This window comes from Mytilus galloprovincialis, chromosome 4, assembly GCF_965363235.1.
Source record: "Mytilus galloprovincialis chromosome 4, xbMytGall1.hap1.1, whole genome shotgun sequence".
Taxonomy (NCBI): domain Eukaryota; kingdom Metazoa; phylum Mollusca; class Bivalvia; order Mytilida; family Mytilidae; genus Mytilus; species Mytilus galloprovincialis.
Window position 1 is genome coordinate 92,262,812 of NC_134841.1, and position 20,783 is coordinate 92,283,594.

Below are 20,783 nucleotides of genomic sequence, written 5' to 3' on the forward strand. Positions count from 1 at the left end.
GGTCTTAAGCTTATTCAACCCATATAAGTCGGTATGAAACAACAAAACGGAATGATAATAACCGATTACGTTTTGTAGTTTACAAAATTCTGAACTGGTTCCTGTCAAACTACAACACTTTGTTCGACTGTAGTGGAATACAAACAGATACCAGTTGGTTTGTAAACTGGTTCCTGGCTGATTACTACACAATGCTCATGCATAATGATAACACAAGCACATTCCAGTTGGTATTGAAATTAGTAAATACGAAACCAAGCGCGGTAGGCAGAGAAATCAGGTCGGCAGTTATGGAACAATGACTGCGTCATTTTCCAAAAATTAAACTGTAAATGTTTACAGAAAATTCTATGTCCAAAATCTCTTGTCTTTTGGAAGACCATTTTATACAAGTCACAAGAAATTCATAGTTCATATCTAAATAAATGTCTTTGCCGAGCGCAGCTGTATACAACCACAGAGGTCCAACCCCCAACAGTTTGGACAAAATTGGACACAATATTTGCGCTTGACACAGGTCTGAATTTGGAATGTAATTAAATATTTGACACAGAATTACTGTGAACTTAGAACTGGTTATATGATTTGAATTAATATATTATTTGCTTTTGTGCAATTTGCTATGCTGTTGTGAACTGAACACCCCCCCCCCCCCAAAAAAAAAAGGAGGAGGTTAACCTCCCCTTTTTTGCTTTTGTGCAATACACTATGCTGTTGCCTATTGACCCCTTTGCTTTTTGCAAATAGTCCAAAACCTGGCATTTCTAATTTACAAGTAGTGTAAGGTAGGTAAATCCAAACATACACAACATTGTATTTTAAATGTATTTAAATTACCTCCCTTATACTGCTTTTAAATTGTCCTAATTGTCCATTAACCATTCCCCTTTTTTGTCCCTAATTTCTAAACGATTTGAGACATAACCCCCCAAAAGTTGATCCTAACCATTCCTTTGTGGTATGGAAACTTGTGGTATAATTTCAGAGAGATTCATACACTTAAACACAAGTTATTGTCTGGAAACTACAAAAATGCTTATTTGGGCCCCTTTTTTGGCCCCTAATTCCAAAACTTTTGGGACCAAAACCCCAAAATTAATCCCAACCTTCCTTTAGTGATATTGAACTGTCTGGTAAAAAATTAAAGAGATCCATTCACTTAAACTAAAGTTATTGTCTGGACATTAAATGGGTCTTCGGACAATGACGCAGACACAGACATGACGCAGACAACATGATAGCATTATACAATGCCAAAAAAATTTGGGGTCGTATAAAATTTTATAGCAAAATAGTTTATAATTTCAGTCCCCATGACAACATAGAGCAAGGAAATGACATCAAATTTTATTAAACTTTTTCTATAAAATGAAGATAAACAGTGGTAACAACATTTTAATATCTAAATGCATCTTTGGACTCAACCCTTTCGAAAATGATGAGTCCAGACAGAATTTCATAATAATTTTAGGAATAATAGACTAGCCTTATTAGGAACCCTGGCTATGCAATCAGAACCAAACCTTTATGTAACCATCCGATCACATTCTTATATACTGCCTTCTGTACCCAATTTACTTATATAAATTATAATATATCAATAACTCTCTCATTTCAAATAATTGTTTCAGTCCAGTTTTTTCGCATAAAGATATTATGTGCTCCCTAACATTATAGATTGACAACATTTGGACAGTGTCTTGTGATAAAATGTGTCTGTTTATGTATGGTAAATAAATGTGTCTGTTTATGTATGGTAAATAAATGTGTCTGTTAATGTATGGTAAATAAATGTGTCTGTTTATGTATAATGGTAAATAAATGTGTCTGTTTATGTATAATTGTAAATAAATGTGTCTGTTTATGTATAATGGTAAATAAATGTGTCTGTTTATGTATAATGGTAAATAAATGTGTCTGTTTATGTATGGTAAATAAATGTGTCTGTTTATGTATGGTAAATAAATGTGTCTGTTTATGTATAATGGTAAATAAATGTGTCTGTTTATGTATGGTAAATAAATGTGTCTGTTTATGTATGGTAAATAAATGTGTCTGTTTATGTATGGTAAATAAATGTGTCTATTTATGTATGGTAAATAAATGTGTCTGTTTATGTATAATGGTAAATAAATGTGTCTGTTTATGTATAATGGTAAATAAATGTGTCTGTTTATGTATAATGGTAAATAAATGTGTCTGTTTATGTATAATGGTAAATAAATTTTGAGGTGTAAACTGAAGTTGCCAAAATAAAAATACTGTGCTAAACCTAAAGTTTTAGCTGCATGAGAAAATACATGAATTTAAATTCTAAAATTCATTTTAATGTGATTCATATATAAAATATATGATATATATGCATGGTACATCCACATTACCAGTTGAACAGGGGTACAGTAAACACATATGATATATTAGCTAAGCTCTGGCCATACATTGCTATCATAAGCTTTGATGGTACTGCAGTTGAAGCTGGATACATAGTACTTGTATAACTATACCAAGTGTTGATATATGAACTGTGATTCACAGTATGGCACTATACATATAGAATAATGGTATTTTTGTTTTTGATACTGATTTATGGGCACAAAATTATTTCACTTTAAATTTGAAATGCATAACTTAGCATGCGATTGTAATATTTCTTTATCTTTTTTGTTTACTTATTGTTTACTTATTGTACCGCTGAAGTTTGGTTTTAGCACACAGATATATCAAATACATTAAACATATTAATTTATAGTATATATTATATTGGAGATACTTTTAAATTACGCTATTATTTAGTGTTCTGACATGTTCCAAAATTAGACTAGAAAGAAATGTACACTCACTGGAAAGTTAGTTATTTTATGAGTATCCGGTGAAACAAGATAGTTAATGAGATTTAAGCAGAAATGAATTTCCTCTGGATTTTTTTACTGGACTGACTTGGGTTCCAGGTACGTGAAATTATATGATTCATTAAGTTCTGGGAATCAGTTGTTTTTTGTTTACCTATAATGTAGGAATGTGTGTTAGGGGAATCAGTTGTTTTTTGTTAACCTATAATGTAGGAATGTGTGTTAGGGGAATCAGTTGTTTTTTGTTAACCTATAATGTAGGAATGTGTGTTAGGGGAATCAGTTGTTTTTTGTTTATCTATAATGTAGGAATGTGTGTTAGGGGAATCAGTTGTTTTTTGTTAACCTATAATGTAGGAATGTGTGTTAGGGGAATCAGTTGTTTTTTGTTAACCTATAATGTAGGAATGTGTGTTAGGGGAATCAGTTGTTTAAGAAATAATTCATGGAAGCCATAGATTGTTGGAAATTTACACATGGCCTGGGCCGTGATATTCGAATTTTATCCTGAGCGTTAGCGAGGGATAAAATTAACGAATATCACGGCCCAGGCCATGTGTAAATTTCCAACAATCTATGGCTTCCATGAATTATTTCGATTCTAATAGGACAAATACGGTCATTAAAAAACTGAAGCGAGGGTGGGTATGCTGTGTATGTGGCTGTTCTTTTTTACTCCCTGTTAGATAAAGCTCAAATATCTTTATAAATATGTAACTAGCGTAGATTATTTCGAGAATAACTGCTAGTAAAAAACTTTTTAATTCTTTATGTTCTCAAACCCAACATTTGTCATTTTTAATTTACATGTTTTTCTCGTAAGCTTCCGTCAAATCAAAAGTTGACATTTTGTAACTAAGGAGCCGCCATGTTGACTTGCTGAAATGGGTAAATATGCGAATAATGCAATAGAATAGAAAATAAAACAAAACCTACCTGAAAAATTCAGTTTTAATACAATATGATACGAATTCAGATGGTTCACGTAACAGAAAACTTTCAAGTTTAGCGGTTTCATTTGTATGACGTCATGTTTTGAAATGATTTAAATGCGCCAAAAAGATTAATAGACTTTCGCTGAATTTAATTTAATTTATATTTTGTTGATTTCTCCGAGCTCTTGTGCATTACTTCTTTGTATTATGCATACGAATAAGAATAAAAGTTATTTTGTCTTTTTTAATTGCACTTTTTAAAACATTAAAATCGGCAAAGGATCTGCAAATAGGTTCCAATACATGTAGATTTACGTGGGAAGGATATTGTAACAGCCATTATTATGCATATCTCTGAGTCTGCGCTAAGTATATGTTATCGAGAATTTTATCACAGTGTTGTTTACAAAGCTAAAGAAGCACGTCATATTAGAATTTTTGTTTACCTATAATGTAGGGATGTGTGTTAGGGGAATCAGCTGTGTTTTGTTTACCTATAATGTAGGAATGTGTGTTAGGGAAATCAGCTGTTTTTTGTTAACCTATTATGTAGGAATGTGTGTTAGGGAAATCAGCTGTGTTTTGTTTACCTATAATGTAGGAATGTGTGTTAGGGAAATCAGCTGTGTTTTGTTTACCTATAATGTAGGAATGTGTGTTAGGGAAATCAGCAGTGTTTTGTTTACCTATAATGTAGGAATGTGTGTTAGGGAAATCAGCTGTGTTTTGTTTACCTATAATGTAGGAATGTGTGTTGTTATGAATTGATTGATTGAAATTTGTTCTTACATTAATAACAACTAGCGAACAGTTCTTGATTTTGTAAGTAATTGGTCATGTCTTAATTTCTAGTTTGTAATTTCAATATTTTTTTTTTTATCATGTTTGTAGAAATAAGGCCAGACACTTTTATTTCAATTGATAAATTTGTAAAGGTTATTTTTCACTGCAAATGCAGCATCTGGCCTGATCCTGTTAGGTTAAGTTTATGAAAATGCATTGAACATTCACAGTTTAATTTTTATAAGGAGATACTGTGATGCTAATGCAACTGACCAATCGCAAACAATAAAAAAATTAACTCTGCCAAGACAAGACAAAATAGAGAATTGCCTGATCTACACATTAAAAACAAGAGTGCACACGCTGAAATGTCTCACCTACTTTACTAATCATTGATATTATGTTGATAGTCCTAAATATAAAGCTTTATTACAACTGTCACATAAACTTAACATTAACTAAGAAAACTAAACATTCAGACATGTACAGCTAACAATTCTTCCTTACAACAAATATAGTTGACCTATTGCCTATAGTTTAAGAAAAACAGACCAAACCACAAAAACTTTACACTGAGCAATGAACCATGAAAATGAGGTCAAGGTCAAATAAAACCTGCCCGACTGACATATAGATCATAAAATATTTCCTTACATCAAATAAAGTTGACCTATTGCAAAAAGTATTAGGAAAGAAGACCAAAACTCATAAACTTAACTTTGATCACTGAACCATGAAAATGAGATCAAGGTCAGATGACAGCTAGCTAGACATGTACACCTTACAATCATTCTATACACCAAATATATAAGACCTATTGCATAAAGTGTAAGAAAAACAGACCAAAACATAAAAACTTAACTTTGACCACTGAACCATGAAAAAGAGGTCAAGGTCAGATGACACCTGCCAGTTGGACATGTACACCTTACAGTCCTTCAATACAACGAATATACTAGACCTATTGCTTATAGTATCTGAGATAATATGGACTTGACCACCAAAACTTAACCCCGTTCACTGATCCATGAACTGAGGTCGAGGTCAAGTGAAAACTGTCTGACTGGCGTGAGGACCTTGCAAGGTACGCACATACCAAATATAGTTATCCTATTACATATAATAAGAGAGAATTTAACATTACAAAAGATCTTAACTTTTTTTTCAAAAAGTCACTGAACCATGAAAATGAGGTCAAGACATTGGACATGTGACTGACGGAAATTTCGTAATAAGAGGCATCTATATACAAAATATGAAGCATCCAGGTCTTCCACCTTCTAAAAAATAAAGCTTTTAAGAAGTTAGCTAACGCCGCTGCCGTAGCCGCCACCACAGCCGCCGCCACCACAGCCGCCACCACCGCCGGATCACTATCCCTATGTCGAGCTTTCTGCAACAAAAGTTGCAGGCTCAACAAAAAACCTTGAACAGCAATAACTAACCAACAACAACTCCTGTATTATAGGATATAGCCTGGGATAGACAAATAAAGAAAGGGATGGGGTTTGACATATTCAATATTCAATGAGCATTCAATCCTTGATTGTTAATTAAATATGAAGTCTAAGGAAAAAGGAAGCTAACAGATCTTTTTATTTATTTCTTTTTTCCTCTTTGTAACCCAAAATAATTCTTTTTGTCTACTATAATAAATGCCAGTTATAAACCCAAAACCAGATTCTGTGGCAATCTTGAAATATTTGGGTATTGGAATAATAATAGCTACAGACCAATGATTGATATCCATCTTTCCTAGGGAAATAATGATTATCAGGACAAATGATTGGTTAACATCTTTTTCAAGGGAAATAATATGGATATCAGATTTATACTGCTAATATCAAAACATGCATAAGATGAAAAAAACATAAAAAAACAAAAACATGAGATTAAATAATAAAAATAAAATCTCACAACACCAAAAAAGACGGCATGCAAACCTTAACTTTGAAATACCTGTCAACTGATTGATATATAACTGAGACAACTGTATGTCTCCTTGCCTTAATTAGTCTTTTTACCCTTCTGTATCTACTACAAGTCAAATTATACTACATTAATCTTATTTTCTACGTATACAAAATATCATCTTCAAACTTTAAAAAATAATATAATTTTGTAGACAAATGCATTTGCATTGGTTAAAATATACAAAAGAACAAAATAATAGTGTAACATGATATAATTTTACTGGTTTTTATTAGAGGTGATAATTATTTACAAGTGTTAATCTAAGGGAGATAATTCTGACTGAATTTTATAAGCCTAAGCTTGTTTCATGATCAGTACAAACCTTGATGACTCTGCTGGCTTTGGAAGTTCTCTAACTAATTTCAGCAAATCTCTGAAAAATAAATACACTCTATCAGTAATGTGCAAATAACAAAATCTAACCTGATCAATTCTTGGATCTCTCAAATAACAAAATCTACCCTAAACAATTCCTAGATCTCCTAAATAACAAAATCTACCCTAATCAGTTCCTAGATCTCCCCACAACAAAATCTACCCGAAACATTTCCTTGATCTCCCCAACAACAAAATCTACCCTAATCAGTTCCTAGATCTCCCTAACAACAAAATCTACCTTAAACAATTCCTAGATCTCCCCACAACAAAATCTACCCTAAACAATTCCAAGATCTCCCCAACAACAAAATCTACCCTAATCAGTTCCTAGATCTCCCCACAACAAAATCTACCCTAAACAATTTCTAGATCTCCCCAACAACAAAATCTACCCTAAACAATTCCTAGATCTCCCAAATAACAAAATCTACCCTAATCAGTTCCTAGATCTCCCCACAACAAAATCTACCCTAAACAATTCCTAGATCTCCCCAACAACAAAATCTACCCTAAACAATTCCAAGATCTCCCCAACAACAAAATCTACCCTAATCAGTTCCTAGATCTCCCCACAACAAAATCTACCCTAAACAATTCCTAGATCTCCCCAACAACAAAATCTACCCTAATCAGTTCCTAGATCTCCCCAACAACAAAATCTACCCTAAACAATTTCTAGATCTCCCCAACAACAAAATCTACCCTAATCAGTTCCTAGATCTCCCCACAACAAAATCTACCCGAAACATTTCCTTGATCTCCCCAACAACAAAATCTACCCTAATCAGTTCCTAGATCTCCCTAACAACAAAATCTACCCTAAACAATTTCTAGATCTCCCCAACAACAAAATCTACCCTAAACAATTCCTAGATCTCCCCACCGTTATAGACTCTTGGAGCTCCTAAACAACAAAATCTACCGTAATCAACTTTAGGGTCTCCTAAACAACAGAATCTACCTAAAATCAAGTTTTGGATCGCCCTAACAGCAAAATCTACCCTAATCATTTCTTGAATCTCCCAAACAGCAAAATCAACCATAATCAACTCTTGGATCTCCCAAACTACAAAATCTACCCTAATCAACTCTTGAATGTTGTAAGTAACCCAAAAACAATTTAGTAATACTGTTATTAATAGAAATTATAAAAGGTACAGTAAAACTAAATTAGTATTAAAAAAATATTTTTTATCTTCTATACATAGCTAGATTGATCACCAATGCATTTCATTTGCAGTATTTACATCAAAGATACTATTATCAACTAAGTGTCTATATGTCTATTAAAATTCATGTTAAATTACCTTCTTTTTGCCATGGGACAATTCATCCTTGATAAATCTAGGTCAGATAAAGTCTGAAATTGAAATACAAATCATGCAAATTTTGTACACACATTGTATTAATGCAATACACAAAATAAAGTAACAATTTTTGCTGCAAATCAGTTAACAAATATTTCAAAAGTTTGATTTATTTTTTTGTGGGTTACTTCTACCACATATGATATAGACAGGTAAACAGGGAAAATTGTACACACATACAACTGGTTAACCCAACAACATTTAGTGTCTGTACCATTCAAGCTATCTCGGTCGTTCTTTGTGTTTGTCTATTTTTGTTCACATATAAAACTGGTTACCCCTCCCCCCACCCTGACATCCAATGTCTGTACCAATTGTCAGGCTTTCTGGTTGTTCTTTGTGTGTGTCTATTTTTGTTCACATATAAAACTGGTTACCCCCCCCCCCCACCCTGACATCCAATGTCTGTACCAATTGTCAGGCTTTCTGGCTGTTCTTTGTGTGTCTATGTTTGTTCACATATAAAACTGGTTACCCCCCCCCCCCCCTTGACATCCAATGTCTGTACCAATTGTCAGGCTTTCTGGCTGTTCTTTGTGTGTCTATGTTTGTTCACATATAAAACTGGTTACCCCCCCCCCCTTGACATCCAATGTCTGTACCAATTGTCAGGCTTTCTGGTTGTTCTTTGTGTGTCTATGTTTGTTCACATATAAAACTGGTTACCCCTCCCCCCCCCCCACCCTGACATCCAATGTCTGTACCAATTGTCAGGCTTTCTGGTTGTTCTTTGTGTGTCTATGTTTGTTCACATATAAAACTGGTTACCCCTCCCCCCCCCCACCCTGACATCCAATGTCTGTACCAATTGTCAGGCTTTCTGGTTGTTCTTTGTGTGTCTATGTTTGTTCACATATAAAACTTGTTACCCCCCCCCCCCCCCCCCTGACATCCAATGTCTGTACCAATTGTCAGGCTTTCTGGTTGTTCTTTGTGTGTGTCTATGTTTGTTCACATATAAAACTGGATACCCCCCCCTGACATCCAATGTCTGTACCAATTGTCAGGCTTTCTGGTTGTTCTTTGTGTATGTCTATGCTTGTACATCTGGAGGAGTCCTTTCTTTGTTGAGAGTTGCCTGTTGTAATGTCCTGATGGGGATCTGGGATTACAGTCCTGATGGGGATCTGGGAGTGGCCTGTTGTAATGTCCTGATGGGGATCTGTGAGTGGCCTGTTGTAATGTCCTGATGAGGATCTGGGAGTGGCCTGTTGTAATGTCCTGATGAGGATCTGGGAGTGGCCTGTTGTAATGTCCTGATGGGGATCTGAGAGTGGCCTGTTGTAATGTCCTGATGAGGATCTGGGAGTGGCCTGTTGTAATGTCCTGATGAGGATCTGGGATTGGCCTATTGTAATGTCCTGATGGGGATCTGGGAGTGGTCTGTTGTAATGTCCTGATGGGGATCTGAGAGTGGCCTGTTGTAATGTCCTGATGAGGATCTGGGAGTGGTCTGTTGTAATGTCCTGATTGGGATCTGAGAGTGGCCTGTTGTAATGTCCTGATGAGGATCTGGGAGTGGTCGGTTGTAATGTCCTGATGAGCATCTGGGAGTGGTCTGTTGTAATGTCCTGATGGGGATCTGAGAGTGGCCTGTTGTAATGTCCTGATGAGGATCTGGGAGTGGTCGGTTGTAATGTCCTGATGGGGATCTGGGATTACAGTCCTGATGGGAATTTGGGATTACAGTCCTGATGGGGATCTGGGATTGCAAAAAGGGCTTTCCAACCTTCAAGCTAAAATTTGAAGTGAAAAAATCAATGTATTTATCATATATGGGATCCATAAGAGGGTGCTCCCTAAATCAACCTCTGATATTTTAGGTAATTTCTTTTTTATGCACCCTCATTATTTTATTCTTTACAAAGCATTTGTTTTTCTCTGAGATGTCCTCTAGTCATCATCAGATCATAGTGACTCAGTCCATTTGCCTTAATCCTGGATTTTACAAAATATGGTTAAAAGAAATTGAATGTTGTGTGACCTTCTAGAAAAGTGATATTTTGAAGTGAAAACATTTCCTATTTGACATACCACAAATCTATTTCCATCTATACCATGTTCTCTAAACTGCTTTACAAACTCTCCAAATCGATTCTGAAAAATAAACAAGACTGCATAGTGAAATGTCTAGCTTGCTTTATGCTTTAGATATCATGATTGAATATATATTAAAAGTCTGTAATAAGAAGGTTTTACTGCAAGTATCACATCATCTTTACATCATCAATAGTCCATGTAAATGAGGTCAAGGTTAGATGAACCCTACCAGACAGACATGTAAATTGTGCAATCATTCTTTTCCCTGAATAAAGTTAATGTATTGTTTATAGTGTTTGATTAAAGGACTAAAACCATGAAAACTTAGCATTGACCATTGAACCATGGAAATGAGGTTAAGGTTAGAAGAAACCTGCCTGACAGATATGTTCACATGACAATCATTTCTATCAATAAATATATTGGCTCTATAGCTTATAGCGTCAGAGAAACAGATCCTATCACGAAAACTCAACAATGACAAATGAACAATGACAATTTCTATGTCATTTTGTCTCTGCATTTGAATATAAATTTTATGTTCAAGAAATATTTAACCAAATTAAACTTAAATGTTCTCACATTTTTCGAGATTTACACACTTTGATGCTTTTGTACTGAAAAAATTATATTATTACATTTAAGACATACCTTTTAAATTGTTAAAATAATTGTAACTTTGTGACACTTAAAGTAAATCTAAATTTTTAAACTTTAAAAACAATTGCATGTATTGTATCATTTATTTTGCATTTTCCTTCTATATATTTCCCTGTTTCATATACATGTACAGGTATGTATTTCATTTCTACTGTGCCTTTTGTTTTAATTGAAGCGTAGCAATGACTTATATTTCATAGAATATGCCGAGTAACTTTGTAATCATATTTGTAAGTGCTCAACCTCCCCCCTTTTTCCAAACATGGGACAGTGATGTAAAAGCACAACAAAAGAACAAACCATATGTTTTTATTATATTGTGAAATTTAAAAAAGAATATTTACTTTTAGTATTTATGAAAAGAATAAGCTAAATGTGAATTCCCTGACCCATAAGATACATGTGACAAAAAAAATGTCTGCTTATTGAGACAAATATACAAACTTCATTTCATTATCATGTTGTTATATAGGTTAAGGTATTATAATCAGGAGTTTGTGCTAATCTGGAAAAAATAGTGTAAGAGTTTTTTTTACTTTTTTCCCCTCTAAACTATGTTGAATCAGTTCGTAACTACCTGTGACAGATCTTCTTTCTCAGGCAAATATAGTTTTAAAGACTCTTATTTATCATGGTTTGATAGGCTAAAACAAATGGCCAAACAGAATATGATAGGCCTTTATATCAAATTTATTGTTAATCTGCGTTTTCCCCCCATAATATCAATTAAACATTTACTGAACCTTTAGAAATAAATCAATCACTCAAATATTGATGACATTTTCTTAGTCTCTTCAACTTTAGACAGATCAAACAAAAATATTGTGCTGTTGTCTGTCTCCTTACCAATCATTAATTATCCTGCCTTCCCTAACACATTTTATTAAAAAAATTGGATAAGCAATGTTCAAGATTAAAATCCAAGAAATTCCCCTTTATCATGTTCATGTAAAATACTAGTTATATAAGTAATTAGTTTACCTTAATGTACAAATGTACTTTTCCTATTTATTTTTTGCCAAAAGGCAGGTTACAATTTATTACAAAATATATGTATATTTTTTGGGCTCATATGAAACCGACAACACACGGACAATTTACTTTATGTCAAAATATAATCAGGTTAATTTCTTAGTGTACATGTATGTACAAATGTACATGTACAATCCACCTTTAGCAAGTACATGTACCATGATGTGGAAGTGTATAATCGGGACCTATGACCTCTTAAAAACTCACCAAGTACATTTTATATATATATGTTCCTGTTTCCGAATAAATATCACACTTACTCAATGATTTGGCTGTTATGTTTTTGTGTAATGAATAAATAAATGATTGGTTGTAGTTTATTTAATGTCCAGTAGGAAATATTTCATGCAGAGTGGACCATGGGTGATAATAGGCAGGAAATTTGGACTGCCACTGCAAATGAGGATAGGAACATTACTTTTGTCTTGAAACAGGTCACCTTAAGGTCTTTTGAGATGTAACAAGGGTTTACTAATGTGCAGAGAGTTTGACACTGCCTACCTAAGTTCTGCTTATAAAAACGGGTGGAAGGACCTTTTCCTGTACAAAATGTATGTCAGGATTGAGCCTTTTTGCACAGGAATTCTTGACTTACATCTATTTGGACTAAAGAATTGTTGATTAATTTTTACAGGATCCAGGAAAGAATTTTTAATTTTTTCGTGAATTCAGAATGACACCTCATAGATCTATAAATCAGAATGACACCTCATAGATCTATAAATCAGAATGACACATCATCTATAAATTAAAACAGAAACTATTAATGATTTGTCTTCAATGTCCACTTCTCATTCAAAAAATAGAAAAAAAAACCATTACAACATGGCTAGTTATCTATTTTTTGGGGTCATCTTATTTTCTGCCTAAATAATAACACTAAAAATGTTAAATAGAATGTCTTTTTCCTGTACACAAACTTTAGTTACCATGTTAACTCAAGTTTCCAAAATATTCTATAGAAACACCAAATAAAAACAGATACTCATCAGAGCGCAGCTTTATATAACCGCAGAGGTCTAACCCTGAACGGTTGGGGGCCCGGGCAAGTATGGACACAACATTCAAGCTGGATACAGCTCTGAATTTGGATTGTGATTAAATAGTTGACACAGCATAGGTTTCTGACACAGAATGAATGTGGTCTAATGAACTTAAATTTTTGTTTTTGCTTTTGAGCAATTAACTATGATGTTGAATATTAATCCTCTCAAAGAAAAAATATTTGAAGAAATTTTCTTTTTAAATTCTGAAATCTGAAATGAGTAAATAAAATGGACCCCCACCCAATTTTTTTTCTCACTTCCCCCTTTCTCTTATTCCAAAAATAATCTCAATTCAAATTTCTAATTGAGTTTGCAAAGATAACTACTCATTTAAATACATCATAAAAATATTAAAATATAAAATATCATGCAGTCATGGTTAAAATTAATATTAATTAATAGTAACTTCTAAAAAAATAGATTGGGAATGTGTCCAAAAGGACACAGCTGGGCCCCCGTTAGCATATAACGTTATAAAGGGACATAACTCAAGAACTGTAAAAGTGAAGCTGCCAAAAATTGAACTTAAACTGAGCTTAGAGGTTATAAGCATTATATACATATTTCATTAAATTAAGTTGAGACAAACTTAAGTTAAGAGAACAGAAACTAAAAAATTCAATTTTTCCATTGTAAAAGGGGCATAACCCTAGAATGGTAATCAAATTTAAAAGTGCTTGAAATCACTGAATGGTAAAGATTGCTTTAATTTATCAGTTGGTAGTAAAGTGAATATTACATTGTATATTGTATATAGCATTGATTTAGGTTGATTCAACTTCTATTCTGGACAAAGAAAGATAACTCTAATTTTCAAAGAAGATTATATAAAGCATTGGTTTTAGGTTATTCAACAACCATTCTGGACAAAGAAAGATAACTCCAAACTATTGACTTGAAACTACAACCAGATGCTCCGCAGGGCTCAGCTTCATACGACCACAGAGGTCGAAACCTGAACAGTTGGGGTAAGTATGGACACAACATTTAAACTTGATACAGCTCTGAATTCGGATTGTGATTAGATAGTTGACACAACATAGGTTTCTGACACAGAATGAATGTGGTCTAAGAACTTAAACTTAAAAACTTAAAAATTTTAAATTGGACATTTACCTATTATGGTCCAATATCCAAAATATAAATACATGGTTAGATTCAGCATATCATAGAACCCCAAGAATTCAATTTTACACGAAATCAAATAATGTTCAATTTTAGACCCTTTAGACCTCAATGTGGACCAATCGATAACCTGGGCCAAATATTAAAAATCTAAATACATGGTTAAATTCAGCATATTGAAGAACCCCATATATTCAATTTTTGTTGAATTCAAACAAAGTTTAATTTTGGACCCCAATTTGGACCAACTTGAAAACTGGGCCCATAATCAAAAATCTAAGTACATGTTTAGATTCAGCACATCAAAGAACCCCAAGAATTCAATTTTTATTAAAATCAAACTAAGTTTAATTTTGGACCCTTTGGACCTTTAAATGTAGACCAATTTGTAAACAGGACCAAAAATTAAGAATCTAAATACACGGTTACATTTGGCATATCAAAGAACCCCAATAATTCATTTTTTTATGAAATCAAACAAAGTTTAATTTTGGACACCTTTGGCCCATTATTCCTAAACTGTTGAGATCAAAACTCCCAAAATCAATCCCAACCTTCCTTTTGTGGTCATAAACCTTGTGTTAAAATTTCATAGATTTCTATTTACTTATACTAAAGTTATTGTGCAAAAACCAAGAAAAATGCTTATTTGGGACCTTTTTTTTGGCCGCTAATCCCTAAACTGTTGGTACCAAAACTCCTAAAATCCATCCCAACCTTTCTTTTATGGTCATAAACCTTGTGTTTAAATTTCATAGATTTCTATTTACTTTCACTAAAGTTATAGTGCGAAAACCATGTCTTCGGATGACAACTACAAAAAAATTTCAATTGGGTTGTATAAAAATGCTTGTTTTTTGCCCCTTTTTGGCCCTTTATTCCTAGACTGTTTGCCATGTAACCCTTAAAATATATCTCAACCTTCTACTTATGATATTAAACATTCATGATTGTGGTACAATTGAAATACTTATACACAACTTATTGTTCTGAAAGTAGATTAATGCTATTTTTGGGCCCTTTGGGTCCCAAATTCCTAAACCTTAGGGATCATGACCCCCAAAATCAATCCCAAGCTTCCTTATGTGGTTACAAACATTGTGTTCAAATTTTATTGATTTCTGTTTACTAATATTAAAATTATTATCCGGAAACCATCCGTCTTCAGACGACGTCGACGTGATACCAATATACGACCGCAAATTTTTTTTGGTCTTATAAAAATAAGGGTGCTTTGAAACACCCAAGATATATATCTATTACACAGATCTTTTTTCAACTGAAATAAAATGTAGGATAAATTTCCTATAACTTTCAAATTCAAGGGAATAATTTTTTTTTACCCTTTTTTATATGCAACTGGATGTGACATGTGACGTACTATGATTTGATGGTATTACTTCTTAAATAGGCTCACAAAGGCTGAGTTTATGGCCCAACTATCTTGCAAATTTCAAACTATATTTTCTGAAACAATATATCATTAAAACTACATTTAGAGAAAACAATTTTGCATTTCAGAAACAATATTATATTTCAAAACTTTCTTATTAAAATGAATGCACATACAACATGTACAATAAAAAAAAATTGGTGCATTTTACCAAAACTGAAATTGTTTCCTGGCAAAATGTGGAAACAACAAGCATAAAAATACTGTAACATTTAAGTAGTGATTAGATAAGGATTCAAGTACAAAATGTTTTAACTACTTGAAACACTTCAGACTATGATTTGTTTCCTGAATCTTAATATTAAATTTACCACAGACTCCAGATTTAAATCTGTAAATAAAATATAAATGGTCAGGTTAGATGCAATAAATACTGTGGTTTCCCAATTAAATAATAATTTTTTTTTTTAAATTTCAGTTTAATGAAATATAAAAAGTAAAACCACAAAAATACTAAACTCCGAGGAATATTCAATTTGAAACTCCCTGATCACATGGCAAAATCAAATGACAAAATACATCAAAAACAAATGGACAACAACTGTCATATTCCTGACTTGGTACAGGCATGCATTCACATTTCTTTGATATTTCATCACTTAATTTATTAGTGATTCTATAATAATGAGTCTGCCACTATTTTTCCCTTTTGCATGATTCTTAAGATAGACTACTACTAAAATTGTGAAAAACATCACGTGTCTTCTCTCCTTTGATGTCATAAGACAATAAATAGATTTCCATATGACATAAGTTTGATTTAAGTTATTTCCCTTGGCTGCTATTTGAAACTGGTAACCAATAATTACCCCCTTAACTCTATTGCAAGTTTTTCAAAATTGAGGGGCAGATTTTTGTCCCTTCTGTTATGATGCAAAATTTCTGTTACTTTCTCCTACTCGTAGCCCCTTTTGTGGTTTGTTGGAGACTTCTTTGGGGGTCATGACCTACAGTTAAGAGATCAATATTGTTTTTAATATTTATAGGGCCATTTTATTAACTTCCAGCTGGTTAAAATCAAAAATAAAATTTGGACCATTTACTCCGACAATCATCCACCCTTACATGTATTTCAGAATCACTTAAAATTTAACAGAATCTGAATGTTCAATGAATTTCCTTTATATACAATACAATTTTAAGCTTCTTTACATGATTTTCATCTCAGTACAATATCCAATTTAAAAGATGGAACAATGTAGACTTATAAAGGGACTTTATTCATGGGTACCTCATGCCATGGCAACAACAGGGCAGTAACTCTTGCTCAATTATGTCAATCAAAACCTCTGGTGATGTCCAGGTAATGCTAATTTTGTTGCATAAAAAAGAAGTGATTTCTCAACAGTATTTACATGGGACATTTCACACAATAATTATGTTTTATATCCAAGCAGGGGCATCATCTGTGTCCCTTCTAATATTTTATCATACTGTAAAAGTCTGTATCCAATTGAAGCTTTTTATCATATACAAACTATAAACAATGAGGTGGCTAGGACCTTTTTCGGGACGTTGGGATCGGGTGTTTTTAAGCTCGGGATTTCGAGATTGACCCTTTGCGGATCAGGGAATTCTTGTTAAATTTCGGGATATTGGGATTTAAACTTCTTTAAATTCGGGACCTCTGAATTTTTGGATCAGGACCCCTCTGACCCCCCTCAGCAATTTCCTGTACATATTTTTTTTAACATATGACATGACATTATTAAGGAAGTTTGTATGAATTCAGATTAACTTATGTAATCCAATGTAAAATTTTGACATGATTTAAAAATAAACTAGAAAAGTGAGTAGGCTATAAACAAATAATACCTTACCCCTCAAAATACTATCAGTATATTTTATATCATATAATGGATTATCTCCCCTTCAAATTGTTTGATGTTGATTATATTCTGACAGATGGAGGGATTAAAACTTCTTTAGTAAAGTCATGGCTTAATTTTAAAATTCTCAAGTTGTGTTTATATGAATGAGTTACATTTTGTACATTGGTTGACCCGAGATAAATCTGTCATGATTCTTATTGAAAATCACATTGGTCCCAACCAGGACCTCTGTGTTACAAATACCAACAAAGCTAAGTACAGGAAAATGCAAATAATCAAATGTTTTCAAAAATCAGCAAAGGTGACAGGATCAAGTGGACATATAAATGTAGTTCACCAGTTATATTCTAAAGTCCACCATGCTGTCTGTTGAATTAGATATTCAGTATTTTGTTTTTAAAGAGGTTTCGATGAATCGCTTTGTCATGTCTTTACTAAAAATAAATAACTTTGCACAAGAAAATACAAACACAAGCAAACACAAATGAATGAACATGAAAATGTACAAACAGAAATAATAGCAGATCCACGGTGGGGAGTGGTTGGTGGACGGAACAACCCCCTCTTTAACTATCAATGCTTTTGAAAATGACTTATGGTTGGACCATAAACCCTTTATTCTGGTTTGGAACCCTCCTTTAAAAAAATGGCTGGATCACACCCCATCTCTCCCCCCCCCCCCCCCCCCCCCCCAAAAAAAAAGAAAAAACCAACTAACCCCAACCCCCTGCTCCTACCCACAAGCATATCAAATGGCCTTAGCTAAACCAATTGGTCCTAAAGATATGCCCCAAGAGTTTGCCTTCATGTATTCATTTTGATGTATTATTTCCAGTCTGGATCTGAAGCTCAAAAGAAAAAAAAAAGCCTGTCATTGCCACTCTTGAAACTTATCGAACTTTTTTTTTAATTTCCAGCAAAGCTAAATTTGTATCTCTGATAATTTTGCCTACCTCTGCCAACCAGTTACAAACATCATTAATGGTGAACCTCATCAACTGGTTATAATCTGGTAAAATACGAGACATTTTTTCTTCTCTAGACACTTTCTGAAGTTATTTCACTTCTCTTTTCCTTTCAACTTCCTTGTCTGTATGTCTCATGCATATTCATAAGAAGAAGAGAGTAATCTCCCTTTAGAGACCAAAATTTCATTTCCTGTTGACAATTTTCACGTGGTGGAACATTTAATATGTTTAGTTGTACATAAGGGCTATAAAAATGCAACATGATGATGTAAGAAAATCATAATTAATGACTTCTTTAAGCATTATTAATTTCAGCTACAATTATAAAAAGGACAACTGAAATAAGACTTGGATCACGTTGGTTCGGTCTCACTAATTAGCGACAACAAGAATTTTAGCGACAACAAGCGACAAGAAGCGACAACAAGAATTATTTTAGCGACAACAAGCGACAAGAAACTATTTAGCGACAAGAAAACATTTTTTTTTAATGTTATAATTTGTTTTTTAAAACTCTTTTCGTGCAATATATATTAAGCTCGCAAAATGAATAATTTGTGCATCATTGTCCTGAAAATATTGACACAAATTGTGAAATACAAAGAACTGAAATCAAACAGGAGGAAAAGAAAATTGAAATGTGAATGTTTTCATCTTTTTATTTGTTTAAACGATATTTATCATGTTTATGCATATTGATTGAAGATGAAAGGAAATTAATGACAATCTTGAGTTTTCAACAGGTGTTCATTATTTACAATGATTGTATATTCTGGCGCGTGTAATTGTATAGTCAGACGCGTGTACAAAGTTGAAGCTGTTAATTGGATGTTATTGTAGCAATAAAACAGGGGACAAAGCGTGGCTGAGAGTTCTATAAATAAAGCATCGAATTGACATAACAAGAGTACACTTAGAGCATAGTATTAAGCAAATGAATCAAAATATTATATTCCATTATGCCCGCTCCATATATCTCCATTCGTTTATTCATACTTTGACGAAAACAGATACATACATTATCTTATACATATTCTTCATATTTAAAAATGAAAAAAAGAAGCTCAATCTCTTTCTTCTTCACAAATGTTAAATTTCTTCATCTACCAATATACTAATATAAACTTTACAATCTCTTTCTTCCTCACAAATGTTTCATTTCTTTGTCTATCTATATAATAAAACATTTTAATTAGACATATCTGCTCGTATATTTAAAAAAAAAACATTAAATACAAATTTCTTTATATCTAATAAAAAAAAATGTTTTCTTGTCGCTAAATAGTCTTCTTGTCGCTTGTTGTCGCTAAAATAATTCTTGTTGTCGCTTCTTGTCGCTTGTTGACGCTTGTTGTCGCTTCTTGACGCTTGTTGTCGCTAATTAGTGAGACCCCTTTGGTTTGTTACAATTTTGCCGGGTTTACTATCCATGATATGTGTCCTAAATAAAAAAAAATCGGGTATTCGTATGGATAGTAAACCCGGCAAATTATTTGTTACAAACCCCTTTGCTTTGATCTTGACACCTGAACAATTCTTGACGGGACTTATAAATACCAATACATTAATCATAAATTTATAAAATTATTTAGGTAAAATTTGAAGATTTAGAGAAAAGAAACCAATAAACGTAGTGTCTGTGCTGCAGTTGATGTCGCGCGCTATGGTATCATGTCCGTTCACGCCCAATATACTTTTGCACCCTACACGTTCGCACCTCGCACGTTTGCACCCAAGGTCCGTTTGCACTCTACACGTTCCCGCCCAATTTTAATTCAAATTCCAGTTGAATTATTGGAAAATCATGATTGTTGTTTTTAATTGCTTTTGTGTAAATACTGAATGTATTTATAGCTTGGTATGAGTAAAAGATTGAATATTTTAAATGAAAAACACAAAAGATAATTGTTTTTAACAGCTTCGTCCCTTTGATCTGAAACAATAAAATATAGCAATACACTATTATAACCAAAACATGATCAAACATGATATAAAATTTATTCAACACACAAAAAGAAAAAAATGTAGTCAGAATCTCACTCCATTTGGAAACAAGTCAGTGAAACAAAGTTATAGCAATACACTAACGATCGTTCCGGTCGTTCCGGCCCCAAACCGATCCGGCCCCAAGTCAATCCGGCCCAAAGTCGATCCGGCCCAAGTCGATCCGGCCCATGTCGATCCGGCCCCAAGTCGATCCGGCCCCATAATAAAATATGAATTAACTATATTGATTTTGGAGGAATTTGTCACAAATTTTAACAGTATGAATAGAATTTGAAAAAAGTGTCCGATGATGGATGACAACAGGTCAGTGAAGTATTGGAGTACCAGTTAAAGA

The 20,783-nt window shown here is 33.2% G+C and overlaps 2 protein-coding genes across 14 annotated transcripts in view; one reads left to right on the plus strand and one right to left on the minus strand.

The window, feature by feature from the left end:
- Positions 1 to 18,586, minus strand: part of LOC143073391 (uncharacterized) — a 90,023-nt gene extending 71,437 nt beyond the window's left edge. For 10 of the 13 annotated variants that reach the window (XM_076248898.1, XM_076248895.1, XM_076248894.1 and 7 more), the window contains exons 1-5: positions 18,428 to 18,586; positions 10,321 to 10,383; positions 8,227 to 8,279; positions 6,864 to 6,914; positions 6,527 to 6,604 (exon numbers count right to left, since the gene is read on the minus strand). In XM_076248898.1, the coding sequence (XP_076105013.1) occupies positions 6,527 to 6,604; positions 6,864 to 6,914; positions 8,227 to 8,279; positions 10,321 to 10,383; positions 18,428 to 18,502 (320 nt within the window). In that variant the 5' untranslated portion in view covers positions 18,503 to 18,586. The remainder of the gene's footprint in view (positions 1 to 6,526; positions 6,605 to 6,863; positions 6,915 to 8,226; positions 8,280 to 10,320; positions 10,384 to 18,427) is intronic. The other 3 variants (XM_076248903.1, XM_076248902.1, XM_076248904.1) reach the window with 2 other exon arrangements.
- LOC143073394 (protein MAK16 homolog) overlaps positions 18,585 to 20,783 on the plus strand; it is a 38,763-nt gene continuing 36,564 nt past the window's right edge. The window contains exon 1 of the mRNA XM_076248909.1: positions 18,585 to 18,710. Within this exon, the coding sequence (XP_076105024.1) occupies positions 18,696 to 18,710 (15 nt within the window). The 5' untranslated portion in view covers positions 18,585 to 18,695. The remainder of the gene's footprint in view (positions 18,711 to 20,783) is intronic.